This window comes from Phoca vitulina, unplaced genomic scaffold, assembly GCF_004348235.1.
Source record: "Phoca vitulina isolate PV1807 unplaced genomic scaffold, GSC_HSeal_1.0 scaffold19, whole genome shotgun sequence".
Lineage (NCBI taxonomy): Eukaryota > Metazoa > Chordata > Mammalia > Carnivora > Phocidae > Phoca > Phoca vitulina.
In genome coordinates this window covers 14751382-14765484 of record NW_022589722.1, presented here as the reverse complement: position 1 = coordinate 14765484, position 14103 = coordinate 14751382, and the positions used below count along the sequence as shown (strand labels likewise).

General features: G+C 39.7%; 1 protein-coding gene across 3 annotated transcripts in view; it reads right to left on the bottom strand.

The window, feature by feature from the left end:
- Positions 1–1157: 1157 nt before the first annotated feature.
- The window catches only part of ANO4 (anoctamin 4), a 350573-nt gene continuing 337627 nt past the window's right edge, over positions 1158–14103 (bottom strand). For all 3 annotated transcript variants that reach the window (XM_032416461.1, XM_032416459.1, XM_032416460.1), the window contains 3 exons: positions 12765–12870; positions 11154–11349; positions 1158–1927 (listed from right to left, as the gene is read on the bottom strand). In XM_032416461.1, the coding sequence (XP_032272352.1) occupies positions 11158–11349; positions 12765–12870 (298 nt within the window). In that variant the 3' untranslated portion in view covers positions 1158–1927; positions 11154–11157. The remainder of the gene's footprint in view (positions 1928–11153; positions 11350–12764; positions 12871–14103) is intronic.

The following is a 14103-nucleotide window of genomic DNA, read 5'->3' as shown; positions in this document are numbered from 1 at the left end:
TTGTAATAGCAAAGGCAGAATTCCAGAGGCAGAAAACAATTCTGGCTATAGAGCTGTCTTAAGTTCAACTTATGCTCAGACCAGGTAGAAAGTGGTACTTAAATGTTTACTTCTTTATCCCGACCAGTGTGTGTGGTAGTCCTCTACCTAGCTCTGAATGTTCATGGCCCATCCCAGACCCAAAGAGGGGTTCGCAATTCTTTCCTTTGTCCCTGCTACTCTCCCTGCCCCAAGGATTTATTGGGCCATGATGCTTGGAGCTTGGAGAGGCATAGCAAACAAAAGTTACAAGCTGAGTCAGTAGAGCAAGTTTTGTCTTATTGGAATGTCTCTTTGCATTTCATCTCAAGACTTTTCATAGAAATTCCTCTCCCAGGGGCTACTGCAAAGTACTTCACAGACTTCTTAGCCAAAGACTGAAAAAAAAAAAATTCCTTCAATGTCCTTTTGTCTTCAGTTTCCATAAAGTGCATCTCCTTAGTTTAGGCCCTGCTAAGGTTAGAATTTCATTCCTAGGAACATTAGGTCATGGAAAGACAAAACCAAGAAATGGTTGAAGTTCTGGCCTGCCCAAAGCCACTCTTGACTGCCTGTTTCTATACAGACTAAGAAAACATCTAAGGTCTTTGGGAATCAATCAGCTTAAGAGAACACACATCTGAAAGAGGATAGTGTTTGATAGATATGGTAATGGGAGCACTCTCATCTCCCTAACCGACACAGGTAAGATGGTAACATTGTTCAATGGCAGGTTCTGCTATCTCCAGAAAAAGTTACCACAACAGGCATGCTTAGAAAAAAAATTTTTTCCCCCAGGGTATGTCTTCTTCCTAGGATTAGCAGACCAGACTAGTAAGCTGGATAATCAAAACAGCATAAGTGTCATTGGCTATATTTCATATTTCTTCTTCAAAGTATGTCAATGGCATTTTCCAAGTTCTTCTGTGAGATTTCTAATTAGGTGGCTTGGTACTCTAAAAAGGTAGCATAGAAACAAGATGGAAAAGGTGGATTTAGAAAAAATATATATAGTCTCTCTGAAGGGTGAAGTGATTTCTCAGGAGTATGTAGGAGTAATAAAGCTTTCTTTAAAGATCCCACTCTGATTTCTCTTATTCTATGAGAAAAAAATACAACAGAATTTCAGAAGACCCAACTGAAAATATTCCATGTGCATAAATTTATTTTAAATTTTATTCCATCACATTATACAAGCATTAAACATGGCTTCATGTTGATGACTATTTAAATGTGAAAATTTATCATTCATGTCAGTACCCTTTGGCTATTTACAAGTAAGGAATTGCTATGTACTTTATATATCTCTGTATTTGTATGTACATATGTAAGAATACATGACTATACATATGTACACACAGAAATACATCTATGGCCATACACATAGCTATAGATATGTCATATATAATAATCTCCTCAGAAAGATCTGAAATTAAAAAAAAAGAAAAAGTTGTAAACAGGGTCTTGTCTGCATTATTCGGTGACATGGAATTAGGACCATATGATGACATTCTAGGAATGTGTGTCCAGGTGTCTGAATACCCTTATTAGCCCAGTGTCTGTAAAATTCACATGGGGTAGAATGCAAAAAAGGTAGCAAACAGGCTGAAAAACAGGCCCAGTATACAAGTTCCCCTTGGTTTTAAAAACTTGAGAATGTAACTGCCCATGACGTGCATGCTTGCTTGGTCAAGAATGGTCTATGGATAGATAGCAATTGTGTGCTGCAATGTGATTTCACAGCAGCATGATTTCCCAGGTAGTCCTTTAAGGGTGCTGACCCCCCCGATGCTGCCAATGTCTGCGACATGCACTGCAGTTGTGTTTTAGTCATTCACTTGAATGTGCTTTTGCACAGCTGGGAGAAGTAAACAGAATTCAGGTCCTTGGCTTGGAAATGAACAATTACCTAGAAAGAGAAAAGAAGGTATTAAAACCCTATGTACACACAGTGGCTTAAGAACGCAGTGTGCAATGGCTGGTTTGTACTCACATGAATCAAAGGCATTCAAAGAATTTGTAACCCCAAACTGAGTCAGGTATGGTATAAACATTATTGTACCTGCTTTAAGACTGAGTCAGAAAGGCAGTCTGAAGCAAGGTGACACCCTGCCAACCGTTGGCAGAATAGAGACAGACAAACACTATGCTTTCAAGCAAAAATCAGAAATGGCCTCTGGGGAGAAAGCAGCCCATAGTGATGAGACCAGAAGAAACTCCCAATTGGTTACCAGCCCTACAGGCCAATGCAGCCCCTAGGTGTAGGTAATGCCCCTGCTGCACCCTGGTCTCTAGCCTCTGGAGCTCCTAGGAACAGTGCTCTTCACTAATGTCTGCTTCCTACCCCCAAACAAAGCCATTTGGATAGTTAGTCTTTCTCCTCTGACGGCTGACCAGAGCCAGAGAAGAGGTGATTTGAATGGGTGTCAGGGTCAGGGGTTTGGAACAAATTCTAGGATCCCAGAAGGTTAAAAGCTGGATAGGCTCTTAAAGATTTGTTCAGTCCAACTTCTTTACTTTTGCAAATGTGGAAATCAAATCCACATGAATATTCCATTCCAGATCCTACAGATAGAGAATGGAAAAGCGAGGTCTAGTATCTGGCAGACTGTAACAAAATGTTTAACAATACAAATCCCCTACAGTATTCTTTTTTTTAATTATGTTATATTAAACACCATACATTACATCATTAGTTTCTTTTTTTTTTTTTACCGTAGGTTTCTTTTTTTTTCATTTTTTTATTATGTTATGTTAATCACCATACATTACATCATTAGTTTTTGATGTAGTGTTCCATGATTCATTGTTTGCATATAAAACCCAGTGCTCCATGCAGAACGTGCCCTTTTTAATACCCATTACCAGGCTAACCCATCCTCCCACCCACCTCCCTTCTAGAACCCTCAGTTTGTTTCTCAGAGTCCATAGTCTCTCATAGTTTGTCTCCCCCTCCAATTTCCCCCACTTCATTTTTCCATTCCTGCTATCTTTCTCTTTTCTTTTCTTTTTTTTAACATATAATGTATTATTTGTTTCAGAGGTACAGGTCTGTGATTCAACAGTCTTACACAATTCACAGTGCTGACCATAGCACATACCCTCCCCAATGTCTATCACCCAGCCACTCCATCCCTCCCACCCCCACCATTCCAGCAACACTCACTTTCCTGAGATTAAGAATTCCTCATATCAGTGAGATCATATGATACATGTCTTTCTCTGATTGACTTATTTCGCTCAGCATAATACCCTCCAGTTCCATTCATGTTGTTGCAAATGGCAAGATTTCATTCCTTTTGATGGCTGCATAATATTCCATTGTATATATATACCACATCTTATTCCATTCATCTGTCGATGGACATCTTGGCTCTTTCCATAGTTTGGCTATTGTGGACATTGCTGCTATAAACATCGGGGTGCATGTGCCCCTTCAGATCCCTACATTTTTATCTTTGGGGTAAATACCCAGTAGTGCAATTGCTGGGTCATAGGGTAGCTCTATTTTCAACTTTTTGAGGAACCTCCATACTGTTTTCCAGAGTGGCTGCACCAGCTTGCATTCCCACCAACAGTGTAGGAGGGTTCCCCTTTCTCTGCATCCCTGCCAACATCTGTCATTTCCTGACTTGTTAATTTTAGCCATTCTGACTGGTGTGAGGTGGTATCTCATTGAGGTTTTGATTTGGATTTCCCTGATGCCGAGCAATGTTGAGCACTTTTTCATGTGTCTGTTGGCCATTTGGATGTCTTCTTTGGAAAAATGTTCATGTCTTCTGCCCATTTCTTGATGGATCATTTGTTCTTTGGGTGTTGAGTTTGATAAGTTCTTTATAGATTTTGGATACTAGCCCTTTATCTGATATGTCATTTGCAAATATCTTCTCCCATTCTGTCGATTGTCTTTTGGTTTTGTTGACTGTTTCTTTCGCTATGCAAAAGCTTTTTATCTTGATGAAGTCCCAATAGTTCATTTTTGCCCTTGCTTCCCTTGCCTTTGGCGGTGTTTCTAGGAAGAAGTTGCTGTGGCTGAGGTCAAAGAGGTTGCTGCCTGTGCTCTCCTTTACGATTTTGATGGACTCCTGTCTCACATTTAGGTCTTTCAACCATTTGGAGTCTATTTTTGTGTGTGGTGTAAGGAAATGGTCCAGTTTCATTCTTCTGTATGTGGCTGTCCAATTTTCCCAACACCATTTGTTGAAGAGACTGTCTTTTTTCCATTGGACATTCTTTCCTGCTTTGTCAAAGATGAGTTGACCATAGAGTTGAGGGTCCATTTCTGGGCTCTCTATTCTGTTCCATTGATCTATGTGTCTGTTTTTGTGCCAGTACCATACTGTCTTGATGATGACAGCTTTGTAATAGAGCTGGAAGTCTGGAATTGTGATGCCACCAGCTTTGCTTTTCTTTTTCAACATTCCTCTGGCTATTCGGGGTCTTTTCTGGTTCCATACAAATTTTAGGATTATTTTTCCATTTCTTTGAAAAAAGTTGATGGTATTTTGATAGGGATTGCATTAAATGTGTAGATTGCTCTAGGTAGCCTTGACATCTTCACAATATTTGTTCTTCCAATCCATGAGTATGGAACGTTTTCCATTTCTTTGTGTCTTCCTCAATTTCTTTCATGAGTATTCTATAGTTTTCTGAGTACAGATTCTTTGCCTCTTTGGTTAGATTTATTGCTAAGTATCTTATGATTTTGGGTGCAATTGTAAATGGGATCGACTCCTTAATTTCTCTTTCTTCTGTCTTGTTGGTGTATAAGAATTCAACTGATTTCTGTGCATTGATTTTATATCCTGCCACTTTACTGAATTCCTGTATGAGTTCTAGCAGTTTTGGGGTGGAGTCTTTTGGGTTTTCCACATAAAGTATCATATCATCTGCAAACAGTGAGAGTTTGACTTCTTTGCAGATTTGGATGCCTTTTATTTCTTTTTGTTTTCTGATTGCTGTGGCTAGGACTTCTAATACTATGTTGAATAGCAGTGGTGATAGTGGACATCCCTGCCGTGTTCCTGACCTTAGGGGGAAAGCTCTCAGTTTTTCCCCATTGAGAATGATATTTGCTGTGGGTTTTTCATAGATGGCTTTTATGATATTGAGGTATGCCCCCTCTATCCCTATACTCTGAAGAGTTTTGATCAAGAAAGGATGCTGTACTTTGTCAAATGCTTTTTCTGCATTTATTGAGAGGATCATATGGTTCTTGTTCTTTCTTTTATTAATGTATTGTGTCGCACTGATTGATTTGCAGATGTTGAACCAACCTTGCAGCCCAGGGATAAATCCCACTTGGTTGTGGTGAATAATCCTTTTAATGTACTGTTGTATCCTACTGGCTAGTATTTTGGTGAGAATTTTTGCATCCATGTTCATCAAGGATATTGGTCTGTAATTCTCCTTTTTGATGGGGTCTTTGTCTGGTTTGGGGATCAAGGTAATGGTGGCCTCATAAAACGAGTTTGGAAGTTTCCCTTCCATTTCCATTTTTTGGAACAGTTTCAGAAGAATAGGTATTAATTCTTTAAATTTTGGTAGAATTCCCCTGGGAAGTCATCTGGCCCTGGGCTTTTGTTTGCTGGGAGATTTTTGATGACTGCTTCAATTTCCTTAATGGTTATAGGTCTGTTCAGGTTTTCTGTTTCTTCCTGGTTCAGTTTTGGTAGTTGATACATCTCTAGGAATGCATCCATTTCTTCCAGATTATCTAATTTGCTGGCATATAGTTGCTCATAATATGTTCTTATAATTGCTTCTATTTCTTTGGTGTTGGTTGTGATCTCTCCTCTTTCATTCATGATTTTGTTTATTTGGGTCATTTCTTTTTTTTTTTTGATAAGTCTGGCCAGGGGTTTATCAATCTTGTTAATTCTTTCAAAGAACCAGCTCCTAGTTTCATTGATCTACTGTTCTTTGGTTTTTATTTCATTGATTTCTGCTCTGATCTTTATTATTTCTCTTCTCCTGCTGGGCTTAGGCTTTATTTGCTGTTCTTTCTCCAGCTCCTTTAGGTGTAGGGTTAGGTTGTGTATTTGAGACCTTTCTTGTTTCTTGAGAAAGGCTTGTATTGCTATATACTTTCCTCTTAGGACTGCCTTTGCTGCATCCCAAAGATTTTGAACAGTTGTGTTTTCATTTTCATGTGTTTCCATGAATTTTTTTAATTCTTCTTTAATTTCCTGGTTGACCCATTCATTCTTTAGTAGGATGCTCTTTAGCCTCCATGTGTTTGAGTTCTTTCCGACTTTCCTCTTGTGATTGAGTTCTAGTTTCAAAGCATTGTAGTCTGAAAATACGCAGGGAATGATCCCAATCTTTTGGTACCAGTTGAGACCTGATTTGTGACCTAGGATGTGATCTATTCTGGAGACTGTTCCATGGGCACTAGAGAAGAATGTGTATTCTGTTGCTTTGGGATGGAATGTTCTGAATATATCTGTGAAGTCCATTTGGTCCAGTGTGTCATTTAAAGTCTTTATTTCCTTGTTGATCTTTTGCTTAGATGATCTGTCCATTTCAGTGGTGAGGGGGAGTGTTAAAGTCCCCCACTATTATTGTATTGTTGTCAATGTGTTTCTTTGCTTTTGTTATTAATTGGCTTATATAATTGGCTGCTCCCATGTTAGGGGCATAGATATTTACAATTGTTAGATCTTCTTGTTGGATAGACCATTTAAGTATGATGTAGTGTCCTTCCTCATCTCTTATTACAGTCTTTGGTTTAAAATCTAATTTGTCTGATATAAGGATTGCCACCCCAGCTTTCTTTTGGTGTCCATTAGCATGGTACATGGTTTTCCACCCCCTCACTTTCAATCTGGGGATGTCTTTGGGTCTAAAAGGAGTTTCTTGCAGACAGCATATCGATGGGTCTTGTTTTTTCATCCAATCTGATAGCCTGTGTCTTTTGATTGGGGCATTTAGCCCATTTACATTCAGGGTAACTACTGAAAGATATGAATTTAGTGCCACTGTATTGCCTGTAAGGTGACTGTTACTGTATATTGTCTGTGTTCCTTTCTGGTCTCTGTTACTTTTAGGCTCTCTCTTTGCTTAGAGGACCCCTTTCAATATTTCCTGTAGGGCTGGTTTTGTGTTTGCAAATTCCTTTAGTTTTTGTTTGTCCTGGAAGCTTTTTTCTCTCCTTCTATTTTCAATGACAGCCTAGCTGGATATAGTATTCTTGGCTGCATATTTTTCTCGTTTAGTGCTCTGAATATATCATGTCAGTCCTTTCTGGCCTGCCAGGTCTCTGTGGATAGGTCTGTTGCCAATCTAATGTTTCTACCATTGTAGGTTACATATCTCTTGTCCCGAGCTGCTTTCAGGATTTTCTCTTTGTCTCTGAGACTTGTAAGTTTTACTATTAGATGTCAGGGTGTTGATCTGTTTTTATTGATTTTGAAGGGGGTTCTCTGTGCCTCCTGGATTTTGATGCCGGTTCCCCCCCCCAAATTAGGGAAGTTCTCTCCTATAATTTGCTCCAATATACCTTCTGCCCCTCTCTCTCTTTCTTCTTCTTCTGGGATCCCAATCATTCTAATATTGTTTCATCTTATGGTATCACTTATCTCTCGAATTCTGCCCTCGTGATCCAGTAGTTTATCTCTTTATTTGGTCTTCTATATCACTAATTCTCTCTTCTGCCTCATTTATCCTAGCAGATAAAGCCTCCATTTGTGATTGCACCTCATTAATAGCCTTTTTGATTTCGACTTGGTTAGATTTTAGTTCTTTTATTTCTCCAGAAAGGGTTTCTCTAGTATCTTCCATGCTTTTTTCAAGCCCAGCTAGTATCTTTAAAATCGTCATTCTGAACTCTAGTTCAGAATGTACTAATGTCCGTGTTGATTAGGTCCCTGGCAGTCGGTACCGCCTCTTGTTCTTCTTTTTGAGGTGATTTTTTCTGTCTTGTCATTTTGTCCAGAGGAGAATAGATGAATGAGAGAACAAAATGCTAAAAGGGTACAATGACCCCAGAAAAATATACACTAAACAAATCAGAAGAGACCTGAAACCAGGGGAAATGAAAGGGAAAGAAAGAAAAAAGGAAAAAGAAAAAACAAAAAAGCAGCATATGATCAAATATGATCAGGCTGGTGCATACATCAGTGCTACAGATTTTGGGCGTATGTTGGTCTGTTAGAAGAAAGTGCCTCCCAAAATTTTAAAGAAAGAAAAACTTATATATGTACAAAAATAAAGGTAAATATGATGAAGGGATGGAATATGCCTGTAAAGATGAAAATTATAAAAGATTTTATAAAAGGAATTGGTAAGAAGTTGGTTGAAAAAAGAAAGAAGAGGATTTAAAAAAAAAGGGGAGAGAATGTGATCAGGTAGGAGACTAGAACAAAGCCATACACTATAGAGATTTAGGGTATATTTTGGTCTGTTAGAAGAAACTGTATCCCAAAATTTTAAAGAGAGAACAACTTATATATATACAAAAAATAAGGTTAACTACAATGAAGGGTTAGAATATGACCCTAAAAATGAAAAATAAAAAACGATTTTTTAAAAAAGCGATTGATAAGATGTTGGTTGAAAAGGGAAAAAGAAAAATTCGAAAAAAAAAAAAAGAAAATTAAAAAAATTAACTTTGAAAGACTAAAGAATCATGGGAAAAAAGCCATGAATTCTATGTGATGTATTCCCTTAGTTCTGGAGTTCTACCGTTTTCATTGATCAGTAAACTTGGTCTTGGCTGGCTGTTCTTGCTGATCTTCTGGGGGAGGGGCCTGTTGCCGTGGTTCCCAAATGTCTTTGCCGGAGGCGGAACTGCCCCGCCCTTGCCCGGTCCAGGCTAAGTAATCTGCTCGGGTTTGCTCTCGGGAGCTTTTGTTCCCTGCAAGCTTTCCGTACAGCTTTGGAGGCCGAGAGTGAAAATGGTGGCCTCCCAATCTCCACCCCGGAGGAGCCTAGAACTCGGGGCCCCACTCCTCAGTGTGCCCCCAGAGAAAAGCCGTCAGTCACTCCCGTCTCCCCGGTCTCTGGCCTCACTCAGTGCTCACCTGGCCTGTGACTGAGCGTTTCTATCTCTGGCATACGACCCCACGTGGAGTCTCCAAACCCAGCAGATCCCTGCAGTGAGCTCCTGCACCGCTCCTCCTGGGGGAGGAAGGGGAGTCTCCCTGGATCTCCTGCTTGTTGGGTCCCTGCTGGAGGAGCAGTGGCCCGACTGTGCTGCGGATCATGGTTTATGGCAACCCCGAGCTGAGTGCCCACTCCTTGGCTCCATCTCTGCAGCCAGCTTTCCTGCTCTGATACCTGGGAGCTCTGCCACACTCAGGCACCCCCGGTCTTTCTGCGACCCCGAGGGTCCTGTGACCACACCGTCCCAGCGAGGGTTCCACCCCCCCGCTTAGCCACTGGAGTGACATCCCTCAGCAGAGCCGACTTCTAAAAGTTCCGATTTTGTGCTCTGCTGCTCTATCACTTGCTGGTAACAGCTGACAGAGGCCCCCTCCCCCACCGTCTATCTTCCTGAATATCGCCTTGGATTCACTTCTCTACACGTCCTACCTTCCAGGAAGTGGTCGCTTTTCTGTTCAGAGTTGCTGCTATTCTTTTCTTCGATCTCCTGTTGAGTCTGTAGGTGTTCAGAATGGTTTGATCCCTATCTAGCTGAATTCCTGGGACCAGACAAAATTCAGGTCTCCTACTCCTCCACCATCTTGCTCCTCCCCCTCCCCTAGAGTATTCTATAGCACTTTATTGTTTCATACGTGTCTTGCCTTATTTGAGCTGCATATTAGTTCTGCGAAACAAGCAGGCTCAGAAAAATTAGGCAATTTCCCCCAAATCACAGAGCCAAATGGCAGATCTGGGAAATGGCAAAATTATTATGTTGCAAAAAATGTCTTGCCTTTAGTGAAACCAAGGCCTACTTTGGAATTGAGGGTCGGGGCATCATTCAATATCTATATACCACCATTATCCCTGTGGGTCTGGGGTCTGGGTGATTTCCTCCCAGTCTACCCTCCTATCCAACTCATGGTAGCTTCCTGGGACTCTTAACACAGATATGGGGTGACACTAATTCACTAACTTAACAAACATCTCTGCAGATATCTGTTACATCTTAACCAATACAAAAAGTGAAAAACATAACTTTTTGCCCCTGTATATCTCATTTTTCTTTTGGAGACCAAATTTTGAACAATGTTTTCAAAGTTAGTCTTCAATTAAGTGGAGAAAGAGAAATGAAGGGTGAGGAAGGCAAAAGAAACGCTATAATATTAGATTCACAGAACACCAAAATGGAGAACTCATCTAATTATTTTATCACGGAAGCAACGGAGGCCTAGAGGTTAACTGACTTGCCCAAGGACACACAGCAAATAGACCTGCCAGAGAGATTTCAGAAAAACTTTCTGATAAGATATGTGGGAACATTATGAAACTTTCCTACAATATTTTTAGCCTTAATCCACCTAACTTTTATTAACAATTGCATTTAATGGGTGCCATGTACTTAACACTATGCTAACTAGTTGGAAGAATAAAATTACCATCCATAAAGACTTTCCTGAAGATGCTTACAATTGTGCTGGGGAAGCCTGATAACTATTTGAAAATCATAAATTAACGATACAGATCCATATATATGTCAATACATGTAGCACTGATGAAATAACCAGAGAAGTTTATAAGAAATGAGTCTCAGTGGGCTTAAGAGTGGGGAAAACTTCTTAGAGGGTATGATGTGACATGCACCAGCCTGGGAGGGAACAATAAATGGGTGATGAAGGGAAGGCAATCTTGGGTGAGAAAAAAAGGTGACTTTAATATCCCCAAGGCAACATGATTCTTCTTTCTGTTTAAAGAGAATTGCCAGACTGGAAGGGAGAGAGGAAGGTTTATTTCAGGGAACACCGAGGCCAACTCCTAAAGACCTTGACTGCCAGGCCAAGAGTGGCATGGAGGTAGAGAAGAGTTGCAGAAATTATGTGCAAAGGGAAGATAAAGTTCAATTGTGCAATTAAGAAATAAGCTGGTTTGGGAAGCTTCTAAGGCGTTTGATTTCTATCAGTAGGACAATGACAAGCTTTGATTCAGGGAATTTAAAGTGCACCCTTCAACCCAAGGAGAGCTTTTAGACCATGAGCACACCTCTCACCTACCTGGTCACGGCCACTCATTGTGGTGTGCTTTTCCATTTTTCTTCCTCTCCTTTCGTTCCTTCTGGAGACGCTCCAGTTCTGCTTCATACATCATCTCCTGAATCAAGTACTTCTCTCTTCTCATTCGATCCCTTAGATCTTTTGGGAGGTCTGGGATCAGATATGAAATGAGGTGCTTTATACAAAACACGAGATGCTAAAAACATAAAGGAGAATGAATACAACAAGTTAGGTCTATTGCCCACCCTCAGCTGGAAAGAGCTCTGGAACTTGGTGGAAGAACTCCTCTCACTCCAGGGATATGGAGCCTCTTGAGTGTCTAGAAAGTGGAAGGAGGCCAGGGAAGGTATGTGAGGATAAATCACAGGGATAGGCGAGGACTGAACTTGGTCTGATGACACCTCATAGGAAATGAGAAAAGGAATCAGGACAGAATGTGGAGAAGGAGTGGTCAGAGAATGCAAAGGAGAGCCAGAAGTACCTATACCATGGAGTCAGGAAACCCAGGGTTAAATCCTGGTTCTGTAGTTTTTACTACTAAAGAGCTGTCTGCTTACCTGGGAATAAGTCACTCTGAGCTTCAATTTACTTATGTATAAACTGGGCATTATTGTGAAAATTGTAAGAAAATGTTTCAAAATGCTTTGCAGATTGCTAAATTTGCTTTGCAAATTTTTATTGCAAGAATGATCAGGAGGCCTAAAGGAAGTGATCATTTCAGGAAGAAACTTTTTTTCTGGTAAACCGCCACAAATTCTTTACCTGACTTATTAACAGCTGAAACTCTAGAAACACTGTCATTTCTGTTTGTCTATATGATGATGACCAGGAAAGTACCAGATGATAATTTAAAGGCACTCATTATTCTAAAGTATTAAATAAGTGAATTCCCAGGGAAGAACAGCTTGTCTTCTCTTGATTACCTGGAATGAAGGAAAAAACAATGGAGGAAGAGGTATAGGAAATGTCTAGTCCAAGCCAAGGAGCAGTCCTGGTTTGCGTTAATCTGGCTTTAATATATGTGACGGGAGATGAAATTTCCATTTATAAGTACAGTCCTAGAAATGCAAATGATTTCTAGTAGCAATTTTCTTAAAGACTAAAAGAATATAGGTAATAGCTAGGTAGATTAAAAGTCAATTTTGAGTCTAAGATAACGCTTATTTGTGTCTTGAGTATGAGTGATGTCATGATGACACACAACCAGAGGCTACCACTTGTACAAGAGCCAGTTTAGTGTTTTCCAAACTATAGTCCTTGAACACCTACATCAGAAAGAATCATCTTGGAGGGCTTGTAAAAAGCAAATTACAGACATGATGTATCTGAGTCTCTAGGAGTAGTGATGAAAACTGCAGTTTTCTTAAAGTTGAAGAACAATGGCCCTAGAACATTAGGACTGATGATTTCTGACTTATCCATTAACATTCAACAATGGAGTTTCAATTGTTTATTGGACAACTCAAGGGGAAGAAAAAGATTTTAAAAAGAGGGTGTATAATATCACTATAATACTTCTGGACATAGTCACATTGAAAGTTCTCACACTTACGTTTATGTATTATTCTTAGTTACTTAATTATGGCAAAGGAATTGGTTAAGAGAACTTACCTCAAACACAATGATAAAAGCCAATCGAGCTGCTAGGACGTGCCAAAACTGCAGTGTGTAGCCATAGGGCACCAGTGAATGAGGAGGGTCACGGTAGTCTCGGTATCTATAAATATACAGGAGAATGAATGTTACATTCCAAACCATGATTTTCCCGACTCCCAAATCTCATCCATTCCCACTATGTAGTCCTCATTCATGATAGATAGTTTAAAAAGTTTCTCTATCCTAGATATTTGTCACTTGTCCATCATTTCTTCTTCTGGTAAAAGAATATCTCTTCTCTGGGGAATTGTCCATGTGGGTTAGCAGGGTTCACCGCCCCCTCCCCCGACCCCAGTTCAAAAGATGAGTCAGACCTGATCAGTGAGACCCTTCACCAGGACTTCTGCTAAAATGATCATTTACTGAATTATAACTAAGTCCACAGAAGGTAAAAGCCTGGAGCTCCTGCTGGCCATCACAGACGGTGTAGAGAGAGCTTGCTTGAAAAGGAAGTCATCTGAACACAGAGCCAGTAGAGAGGCACTGTCTTGCTGACACTGCTGGAGGCTTGAGATCCAGCCATTAGTAGTGTTAGTATCATCCTGCCAATCTCCCAGTTATCTGAACCAGTTAATTTCTTTTTAAGTCCATTTATACTGGATTTCTGCCACTAAGGAGTCCTTCCTAATATATGTTCCCACTATAACTTTTGAGTCAGCATCAAATTCCATAAATATTTGTTAAATACCTTTTAGGAACCAGGCACCTGTCCTAGGAACCTAAAATCATTTGGCTCCATTTTATCTTTGCCATTATCATTACTATTACCATAGGTGGGCAAATTGAAAAATGACTCTCAGTATTATAGAGTTTTCATGTGTCTTGAGCCCAGTATTCTTTTCAATAACCCCAGAAATGAGGAAAGGTCTGGAAATGCTAATTCTTCCAACAGTTCTATGTGTAAACATACCAAATTCCCTTATCTGAGGAAAAGTTATGATTATCCAGGCTCTCATGTAAGATAGTACCTAACCTCAAGGTCAGCACTAATTTGTGTATGAGGATACAAGATAACTCCTATGCCGAGTATCTTTTTTTAATTATGTGTATTTGACATACAATGTCCTATTAGTTTCATGTGTAGAACATATTGATTTGACAATTCTATACATTAGTGTTCATCACGTATAGTCACCATCTGTCATCATACAACATTATTACAATATTTCATTTATTTCTTTTATTTCATTATTTCTGTTTGCTGCTGTTATTTTATTTACTGAAAGAGAGAGGGAACTTATTTTGATTTTTTTTAATGCTGCACAAGACAATATTTATTTCATTTATTCCTTTT